At 52.1% G+C, this 10,269-nt stretch overlaps 1 protein-coding gene across 3 annotated transcripts; it reads left to right on the top strand.

Annotated features, from left to right (window-relative positions):
* Positions 1-5,217: 5,217 nt before the first annotated feature.
* KLF4 (Kruppel like factor 4) lies at positions 5,218-10,045 on the top strand. Of its 3 annotated transcripts, XM_029203998.1 has the most exons (5): positions 5,218-5,835; positions 5,946-6,066; positions 6,717-7,707; positions 7,798-7,962; positions 8,977-10,045. In XM_029203998.1, exons 1-5 carry the CDS (start codon positions 5,831-5,833, stop codon positions 9,150-9,152), a joined length of 1,458 nt encoding a protein of 485 aa, XP_029059831.1. In that variant the 5' UTR covers positions 5,218-5,830; the 3' UTR covers positions 9,153-10,045. The 3 variants fall into 3 exon arrangements, with proteins under 3 accessions (XP_029059831.1, XP_029059832.1, XP_029059830.1); XM_029203999.1 differs by lacking the exon at positions 5,946-6,066 and having other exon boundaries at positions 5,431-5,835; XM_029203997.1 differs by having other exon boundaries at positions 5,431-5,835; positions 6,717-7,962; positions 8,977-10,040.
* The last annotated feature ends 224 nt before the right edge of the window (positions 10,046-10,269 follow it).

The raw sequence follows: 10,269 nt of genomic DNA, 5'->3' as shown, positions 1-10,269 counted from the left end.
GGATTCTTCTTGGGGCCTTGAAAACAATCATAGTTGATAAAAGATGGTAAATGTTAGACCCTAGTAATTTGTTAAGATAAATATTACTATTATGTATCTTACTCTTAAAAGATATTACGCTGTACTTAGACATTTAAAAATAAACAATCTAAAAAGAGATTTTGGTTTTTGTTTGTTTGTATCCTCTTAACATCTCAGAACAAGCTGAGGACACTGAAAAGCCCGAATTTAACATATTGCTGTCAGAATAGTTCAAGTCTTTAAGATAATCCCATTAGGTGTAGAATTTCTTTTTAAATAGCTTAAAGAATGAATGGGCCTCACGTTTTTGGGCTAAGAATGTAGCTTAAGTGATCAAACCTAAAGGTTCATGAAAAAGATTTTAATTAAATTTCTGAGAACTGATTTTTTAACGTCTGCGATTCATTCTCTGCTCTAAAAACTTCAAAACCCAATGTTTGGGTTTTGAAAGGCAATGGATTTGGCTCCAGAAAAGAGTGGACACTTTCTCGGTCTGGTTTTGGTTTGGCTTTGGGTTATTTTTGTTTGTGTTTTCTAGTTTGTTTTATTACAATGCCTTGGCCTGGGCTGTTCCCTGGCTTTTTGTCCAACTGTTTTGAGAGAACAGAATTATGAAGGACTTTCTTTTCTGTCTCCTTCATAGAATTTTTCAAAGAAGAGAAGTGGGTGGAAGAAGAGAAGGGACTGGAAAGCAGAGGAACGAGCCAGTGAACTCTCCACCAGAGACAGACGTTACTGACAAGATAAGGGCGGGGCTCAGGGCAGGGCTCCCAGATGAATCCTTTTACCCAGGCAGCTTTGCTGGCCCCCTTCATGCTACAATGTATACTCGCTGGGCATTTGTCCTAAAGACGCCCCAGTGGAACAGCAGCCACAAACAAGTAGGCAGATAATTGCAGTCCGCTGGGTAAGTAGCATAGAGCGAGTGGCCACATGGCTTTATTAGAGCTCAGAGGAAAGAGGAGGAATCTAGACAGGGACTAACAGACCAAGGGACTATTAAGACAGGCTCAGGAGTTTGAGGCTGCTGAGAGCCCGAGGGGAGAAAAGGCATTTCAGATGAGAAAACAGAGGAGGAAAATGCACATTGTGTATTCAGAGACTTGAGAGAGCATCCAGTTAAAGTTGAGGGAGGGTGGGATCAGAGTCTGGAGATGATCCTGTTAGTCTGTCTAGAGCCAGAGTAGGAAGAGTTTGGTATACCAGCCTAAGGAGTTTGGTTTTGCTCCTTTAGGCAAAGGGGAGCTGATGGAGGGCAGCTGGGCAGAAACGGAACTGGTGGTGATCTGAACAAACTCGATTAGATCTGGCAGGGAAATTCCAGGTCGACTATGATTTTTTTTAATTTTTATTTTTGTCTTTTGGCCACGCGGCATGTGGGATACCTTAGTTCCCTGACCAGGGATCCAACCCGAGCCCCCTGCAGTGGAAGCACGGAGTCTTAACCACTGGACCACCAGGGAAGTCCCTCCAGGGGGACTATGGGGGAGGTGGAAGAAGAGGACAACAGTTGGGAGGCTTACAGCAGTAATTAGAAGTGATAAATGAGGAGGGCTTGAACCAAGACAGCCCAACTTGATCGTAGGAGAAGGATAACAGAGATATTTAAGAATAGAAGTGGTTGAACTCTGTGGATGACTGGATGCCCAGGTCAAAGAAAATGAGGCAGGAGTGGAGGGGTATCTAGGTTTCTAGCTTGGGAAGCTGGGGAAGGGTGATGAAATATGGTGGGGAAAATTATGGTACGCGTCTGAGTGGATTGAGGTTCTTGACCCAAAGGGGGATTAATGAGCACACAGCTGAGAGCTGAAAGGGAGGTCCTGCACTAAACACCTTACTTGGATAATCCCATTTATAGTCCTCATTATTTTAAGCAGTAGATACTATTAATATCCCCATTTTGTAGAAGAGAAAACAGGGAAAGTGAAGTCAAGGAACTTGCCTAGCTAGAAAGCAGCAGAGCCAGAACACAAACCCAGGAAATCTAGTGTTACAGCCCACTTTCTTAACCTCTGCACAGGACTGAGGTGGAAAAGAGGCTGAGAGTTTACCAGGACATGGGAGTCACTCAGAGGCTGAGAAAAGCTTTGCCACCTTGAGAAAGTTGCAAGACCCTCTCCCAGTTATTTATCCGCAGGGATTTCATTTCAAAGCAATGGTTACTTAAAAGCATCTCTTGCTTTCACCTTCTGAAAAAGCAGCTTTTCCTGAGTTCTGTGGCCTTTATGCACAGACACCAGGCCAGGGTGCTGCCAGGTACCCAGATCCAGTATCCGATTCTGGCTGCGGAGTCCTTCCCTTGAAACACTATGTCGCCTCTTCAACCTATCACACCCCCCCATGGCTCCACATTAACTCCTTGGCACTAAATGGTTTCCATCACATCTTCTGCCAACTAATGCAATTTGTGCTGGAAAAAAAAAATCTATTTTATAACTCCAAGGACATTATATAATCAACTTCCGTACCACAAAACTTGTAGTATCAGTTTGCTGAAATAAAGTCACAAGTATTTAATTCTCCTTGAAAGGGTGTCTTCCACTATTATTTCAGAGTGCAATTTAGTCATCAAATGTATACTCAGCCTCATGTTTATAAATTATACAGGGCAGGGATTTAACTCTTCTGGACCTACCTGTTCTGAGGAGGAGAGGGAGGGTCATAACCCTGATGTCACACCAGGCACCAGCCTTGAAAGGAGATGATTTGTGAACTTGAAGTTCCTTACCTCTTTTAGAAATGTGGAGCAGATCTACAGATTTCCCTTTATGATGCAATCAGGAATAACCAGAAAGTTGCCTGCCACAAAGAGGCACTGGCTTCCCTCCTCCAGAAAGCTGTTTGGAAACTACAAGTTGGTCTTTTTAATTGAGCTTCAGAATCTTCTCTTGATTATATGACACAATAATAGTGGTTTTCCAATTCATCTGTGTAATATTGTTTTTTCATTGTGGTGGTTACTTTTGTCGAAGGGGAAGGGCTACTGCCTTAGATAAATGGGAGAAAAGCACTGGCTACCTAAATAGAGAAGGGCTACTGCCTTAGATAAATGGGAGAAAAGCACTGGCTACCTAAATAGAAAATTCCAAGTCCTGACAAACATTTACATCATGAAGGTGATGGCTGCCAATCAAGGCTTATGCAAGTTCAATGCAGTTTAGGAACCTTGGCCTTGATGGTAAAGTGGATAACTTCTCCATGCAATCCTCAAGTCCTAGTATCCCAAGAAATGTCTGCCATCACAATGAAAGGAACAGCGGGAGGAAGTAGCAGGTATCTTTCTTTCTTGGTTCCTCCTTTTGAAAAGGGCAGTATTTTCAGAGTTAAAGTAACTGGCTGGCTCCTATGGGGTGGGGTTGAAACCCTCTAGGCCGCGGGAGGAGGTTCGGGGGGGAGTTCCTGCCAAAGCATGCCCTTCCCCCAGCGGCAGGATCTCGCAGCCATTGGCCAAAGCCGGGCTGGAGGATGGAAGTCATCCTCAAGGGCTTCCAACTCTCCGGACTGAGCGGGATTCCTGGCCTTGGCATAAAGGGTCGAGTGGATTCATTCGGGGAGCGATGCATTCCAAGAATGCTTCTGTGGTTGGCAAGGAGTGGAAAAATCAAGGATAACAAATATTCTGAGGAAACCTAATAGGTACCAGGATCGCAGGACTCAAAACAAACAAGGTGACAACGACTTAAAGTACGAGGTAACAGGATCTCGATGAGGGTGAGCACACACTGCCCAGGGCAGCGGCTTCGATCCTTTTCCCGGCCCGCCTCCTACCTTTTCTCTCCTGGGCTGACACCCGGACGGGACCGGCCGCGTTTACTGACAAGGGGGCTTGGTGGAAAGGGCGGGCGGAGCCCTGTGCTCGCCTGAATCCAAACAAAACACCTCGCAAGCCTACGTTTAGAAAGCGATACCGAACACCACACTCACGTTTAAAAAAAAAAAACAAAAAAAAAAACAGCGCTGTTCGCAGAGAAGATGAGGACGAAAACATTTCCCGGCTGGAAAATTACTGATCACAAACTAAGGGGGAGTGGGGGAGGGGAGGCAGTTAGAAGACTGAAATAACGACCGCCGTTTCCTCTTCTCTGCCCTGTGGGCAGGCACGGCTGCCGCGAGCTCCGTGCGCCCTTTTCGGGAATCGGGGTCCCAGCGCACCGTTCCACTTTTTGGCACGGGGACACTTTCCAGCTAAGTCCCTTTCGGTGGGTTTGACCGCTCAGAGCCTAAGCCAAGGGAGAGTTGCCGTTTGACCTTTACCTCGCCATTTCACATCTCTCTGACTCAGTTTTCTCATCCATAAAATGGAAAGGAGAGTTCCGTGCCTTGCAAAGTGCTTTGAGATTCCAGCTTGAAAGGTGTCCCCACGCCTCACGCCCTTCTCCTCTCCCCCACCTCACAAAGTGACTCTTGAGCCCTTTCACTGCCTCGCTCGCTCCTTCAAATATCAAAACTGTAGCTCCATTTCCAATTCCGGCCTCTTTCCGCCCTTTCCAGGCGGGGAACACCCCTCCTCCGGCCTTCTCAGGCTCCCGGTCCCAGCCACGCAGCGCTGGGCACCCGCCTCTTCTCTGTTCCCCCACCCCCATCCGGCAGAAGAGCCCGCGAAGAACCGTGCAAGGCAAGGCCAAACGCCCGCACTGGAGCTCGGGCCCTAGAGCCGCGGTCCTGAGTGCGTATAAGAGGGACCCGGGCTGAAGGAGTCACGCGGATAATCGCGCTCTTCTCTAGAGCGCAGACAGCTCGACAAGCGCGTCCCGGGACTGGGGTGGGGGGCGCGTTACCGTCCCCCTTTGCCCCTACCGGCCTTCTCGACCGTGAACTTCGAACCCAAGAAGCCGCCCGTGGCGACACCGACCATCCTGTTCTCGCGGCGACCGGACCCGCGCCCCGTACCCAGAACCCCACGCCGGGCCCGCTGCCGCCACCGCCGCCGGCGTCAGCGCGGCTCCTGCCCGCCAGCTGCCGGGCTGGCGTCACAGACCGCTGGGCTCCGCCCGCGTCCCTCCCTCCTCCCCGCCCCCACGTGCGCCGAGTTTGTTTATTTAGCTGCCACGGCAACGCGCGGGGGGCTGCGGGAGGGAGGAGAGAAGAAAGGGAGGGGGCGGGGCCTGGCGGCGGGCCCCTGCACACAGCGGGTAGGAGGCGGGGGGGAGGGCGGGAGCCAAGAAGTTATAAGTAAGGAGCGCGCCGGCGGGCGCCGGCAGTTCCCCGGCCCGAGAGAACGAGCGCGGCTGCGGGCGCGCGGGGAGCAGAGGCGGTGGCGGGCGGCGGCGGCACCGGGAGCCGCCAAGTGCCCCTCCCCGCCCCTCCGGCCCCCCACCCAGCCACCCGCCCGCGGCCAGCGCCCATGGCCGCGAGCGCCCCGCGCAGCCCCCCGGACTCCGCGCCCCGCGCCGCCGCCCAGTCCGCAGATCCGCGCCACCGCGGCCAGTCTCACCTGGCGGCGCCGCCCGCCAGCCACTCCGGCCACAGCCCCAGCGCCCACGGCGATAGCCGCGGCGACCGCGACAGCGGTGGCGGACGCTGCTGAGTCGAAGAGAGCGCAACCCGGCCACCGGACCTACTTTTATTCGCCTTGCTGATTGTCTATCTTTATGAGTTTACAACTTTTCTAAGAACTTTTGTATACAAAGGAACTTTTTAAAAAGACATCTCCCTTTTATATTTAATCCAAAGAAGAAGGATCTCGGGCAGTTTGGGGTTTTTGGTTTTGGCTTCGTTTCTAAGTTCCTTTTTTTCCCTCTTCGTTGACTTTGGGGTTCGGGTACCCCACTGCTTCGGACTCCCGAGGATCTTCTGGGGCCCAACATTAATGAGGTAGGTGCGGCGCGGGGCGCAGGGAGGGGTGAGGGCCGGTGGGACGCGCCAGAGTGGCAGTCGAGAGTGGCCCCTGACTCCTGCCCGTGTGCTCCCCACCCGGCCCGCAGGCAGCCACCTGGCGAGTCTGACATGGCTGTCAGCGACGCACTGCTCCCGTCCTTCTCCACGTTCGCGTCCGGCCCGGCGGGAAGGGAGAAGACACTGCGTCCAGCAGGTGCCCCGAATAACGTGAGTGTTGCTCCGGGCCTTTGGGATCCTCCGGTGGACTTCTGTGGGTGGGGTGGGGACGGGCGGAGCCCTGGGGTCACCGAGAACCACCGGACGACGGGGAGGAGTGGCCACCGCACGGGCTCCGCAGCCTTCCCGGGATGGCTTCCGCGCCCTTGTCTCAGCTGTACATGCGTGTGGTCCCGACGCTGTGGAGCCGCCGGGGGTGCACACCGGGTCCGCACATATCCCGGAGCGTGCAAGCGGCAGGGCGGGAGGTGTCTGTGTACCCAGACGCTGGCTGGGCCAGAGTGAGCTTGGCGCGTAGGCGTCCCCTTGGCGAGGGCGCACCGAGAGAGCCTCGGTGTCCCAATTCCGGGGCGGCGGGAGCGTACCCAGGATCTGGCGGGGGAGGGACCCAGGCTGGCGAGCCGCGGCGCTGGCTAACACGCAATCGGGCAGACACAACATAACATCCTCCATATCGACGCACCGCCTCTTCTCGGACCCGGGTGTGGGCCATGACTGCAGCGCTGGCACCCGTAGTCCCCGGGCGCTTCCTGCCTGCCCGGTCCCCGTGTCTAGGCGGTGTAGGCGCGGCGGGCCCACCACTACATTGGGTGGCTGTTAGGGACAGCACTGACGGTCTGTCTCGCGTCCTGTTCCCGCAGCGCTGGCGGGAGGAGCTCTCCCACATGAAGCGACTTCCCCCGGTGCTTCCCGGCCGCCCCTACGACCTGGCGGCGGCGACCGTGGCCACCGACCTGGAGAGTGGCGGAGTCGGCGCGGCTTGCGGCAGCAGCAACCCGGCTCTCTTACCCCGGAGGGAGACGGAGGAGTTCAATGATCTCCTGGACCTGGACTTTATCCTCTCCAACTCGCTGTCCCATCAGGAGTCAGTGGCCGCCACCGTGTCCTCGTCGGCATCAGCCTCATCCTCGTCCTCCCCGTCGAGCAGCGGTCCTGCCAGTGCGCCCTCCACCTGCAGTTTCAGCTATCCAATCCGGGCCGGGGGCGACCCGGGCGTGGCGCCGGGCAGCACGGGCGGCGGCCTCCTCTACGGCCGGGAGTCTGCACCCCCTCCGACAGCTCCCTTCAACCTGGCGGACATCAACGACGTGAGCCCCTCCGGCGGCTTCGTGGCCGAGCTCCTGCGGCCCGAATTGGACCCAGTGTACATTCCACCACAGCAGCCGCAGCCGCCAGGTGGCGGGCTGATGGGCAAGTTTGTGTTGAAGGCGTCGCTGAGTGCCCCTGGCAGCGAGTACGGCAGCCCGTCGGTCATCAGTGTTAGCAAAGGCAGCCCGGACGGCAGCCACCCGGTGGTGGTGGCGCCCTACAGCGGCGGGCCGCCGCGCATGTGCCCCAAGATCAAGCAAGAGGCTGTCTCTTCGTGTACCGTCGGTCGGTCCCTAGATGCCCACTTAGGCACTGGACCCCCTCTCAGCAATGGCCACCGGCCTCCTGCGCACGACTTTCCCTTGGGGCGGCAGCTCCCCAGCAGGACTACCCCGACCCTGGGTGCCGAGGAACTGCTGAGCAGCAGGGACTGTCATCCTGCCCTGCCACTACCACCGGGCTTCCATCCCCACCCGGGGCCCAACTACCCTCCCTTCCTGCCCGACCAGTTGCAGCCACAGGTCCCACCGCTCCATTACCAAGGTCAGTCCCAGGGATTCATAGTTGGGGCTGGGGAGCCCCGCCCCGGCAGGGCACACGGGATGACGCTGACCCCACCTTCTTCACCCCTAGAGCTCATGCCACCCGGTTCCTGCATGCCGGAGGAGCCCAAGCCAAAGAGGGGGAGAAGGTCGTGGCCCCGGAAAAGGACGGCCACTCACACATGTGATTACGCAGGCTGCGGCAAAACTTACACAAAGAGTTCTCATCTCAAGGCACACCTGCGAACCCACACAGGTAGGAGACCAGAAGCCGCGGAAAGGAGGGGGGCTGGTGTCCAGCCTCATCGGCTGACTACGGACACTCCTCAGGGCCTCCCTTGGGATGTGGGGCGCAGTCTATCTCCTCCATCTCCTGGATCACAGGAGAGAAAGCAAACCGGCGCCTACTATTTTGCTTAGGAGCCTTTTGCTGGGCGGATGGTATCAGTGCATGAAAATGCAGTTTTGTTAGGCCTTTGAAAGGCAGGGAGATTCCAGGCTGCATGTGGGCCTCTTCTAGCTTGAGCAAACCATTGCCCTTGTAATCAAGAAATTATACTTGGCAAAAAAAAAAAAAGAAGAAGAAAGAAAAAGAAAAGAAATTATACTTTGCAGCACAAAAGCATGGTATTTTCTTAAATCAGTTTTTTGTTTTCTAGGCTATTTTTATTGCTTTTTTTCCTTTCCCAGTCTCACCCCTCCCCCTTTCTAGTCTTAACAATTAGGTTTTATTTAAATCCCAAGGACTTAATGGTTAGGCTTGCTGAGATTCTGGTTTAAGATTGTCACCGCAGAGAATTTGTTTGTGGATGTAAGTAGGTATATAAGGCCGCTAAGGCATAGCAGTCATGAATAATGTTGGTACAGGAAAAGTAGCCTCCTGTCACTTTTTAGAACCAGTTATAGTGGGATAGGATATTACTGATTTGGACCAGGAGAGGCACTAGCAGCCATAATTTCTAAATTCACTTCCTCCACAGCGATATCTTAGCTCAAAAGAATGAAAACGTTAGTCCAACAGAAGTATAGGTTTAAGTGGTCTTTGTTCTCTGTGATAAGCTATCTAACTTCCCCTAAAAAAAAAAAGAGAGAGCAAAAAATTCCTATATTCCTGCTTTACGGTCTAAAATTTAATCTGGCCTTAAGAGGTATAAAGACCCTGGATCCTTTCGGAATGGGGTGCTTGGGGAGTTGGTTGAATGTTTGGCCTCTATGGCCAGTTCTTAATTCTTTCACAATCGCTTCCAGTGGCTTTATTTTCCTTTTCCAGGTGAGAAACCTTACCACTGTGACTGGGACGGCTGTGGGTGGAAGTTCGCCCGCTCAGATGAACTCACCAGGCACTACCGCAAACACACCGGGCACCGCCCCTTCCAGTGCCAGAAGTGCGACCGGGCATTTTCAAGGTCGGACCACCTCGCCTTACACATGAAGAGGCACTTTTAAATCCCCAAACAGTGGATATGACCCACACTGCCAGACAAGCATTCAGTATTTTTTACCTTTCACACTGTCTTCCCGGTGAGGGGAAGAACCCAGCTGGAAAGCACTACAATCATGGTCAAGTTCCCAACAAGTCAACTTGTGAACGGATAATCAGGAGACATGAGGAAACCAAATGACAAAGAACAGATGGGGTCTGTGACTGGATCTTCTATCATTCCAATTCTAAATCCAACTTGAACATATATTCCTGGACTTACAAAACGCCAAGGGGGTGACTGGAAGTTGTGGATATCAGGGTATAAATTAGATCCGTGAGTTGGGGGGGAGGGGAAGACCAGAATCCCTTGAATTGTTTCGATGCAATATAAGCATAAAGATCACCTTGTCTCCCCTTTGCCTTCTAAAAGCCATTATTACGATCTTAGAAGAAGAGGAAGAAATTCAGGTACAGAAAATGTGTTTTAACAGCCTAAACGATGGTGCTTGGTGAGTCTTGGTTCTAAAGGTACCAAATGAGGCCAAAGTTCTCAAACTGCTGCATACTTTGACAAGGAAAATCTATTTTTGTCTTCCGATCTACATTTATGACCTAAGTCAGGTAAATACACCTGGTTTACTTTAACCTTTTTATGCAGACAGTCTGTTATGCACTGTGGTTTCAGATGTGCAATAATTTGTACAATGGTTTATTCCCAAGTATGCCTTAAGCAGAACAAATGTTTTTTTCTATATAGTTCCTTGCCTTAATAAATATGTAATATAAATTTAAGCAAACTTCTATTTTGTATATTTGTAAACTACAAAGTAAAAAAATGAACATTTTGTGGAGTTTGTATTTTGCATACTCAAGGTGAGAATTAAGTTTTAAATAAACCTATAATATTTTATCTGAACACTGTTTTTCGTTTTTGTTTTTCCCCTTGAAAAGCACATAACAGAAATTGCAGTTTAAACCCACTGGGTAGGCATGTGAAAAGCACACCAAAAAGCCAACTTTATCTCGACAGATTAAAAGAAGACTTTTTAAAGACTAAACCTTACCTGGTTCAGGTTCCTCTTTCAAATGTACTTTAAAAAGTGCATGAAAGCAGTTTCCCTACCTACGAACTTCCAGGTA

The sequence above is a fragment of the Monodon monoceros genome, unplaced genomic scaffold (genome assembly GCF_005190385.1).
Source record: "Monodon monoceros isolate NGI ecotype Baffin Bay Population unplaced genomic scaffold, NGI_Narwhal_1 Super_Scaffold_5, whole genome shotgun sequence".
NCBI lineage: Eukaryota > Metazoa > Chordata > Mammalia > Artiodactyla > Monodontidae > Monodon > Monodon monoceros.
Note: the sequence above shows the minus strand (reverse complement) of the source record. Positions and strands in the feature narration are given on the sequence as shown.

Bases quoted from the DNA above. Each gene is read 5' to 3' on its own strand.
- KLF4 (XM_029203997.1), top strand. The intron at 6,067-6,716 runs GTGAGTGTTGCT...CTGTTCCCGCAG, and splicing joins CAGCAGGTGCCCCGAATAAC to CGCTGGCGGGAGGAGCTCTC. The intron at 7,963-8,976 runs GTAGGAGACCAG...TTCCTTTTCCAG, and splicing joins ACACCTGCGAACCCACACAG to GTGAGAAACCTTACCACTGT.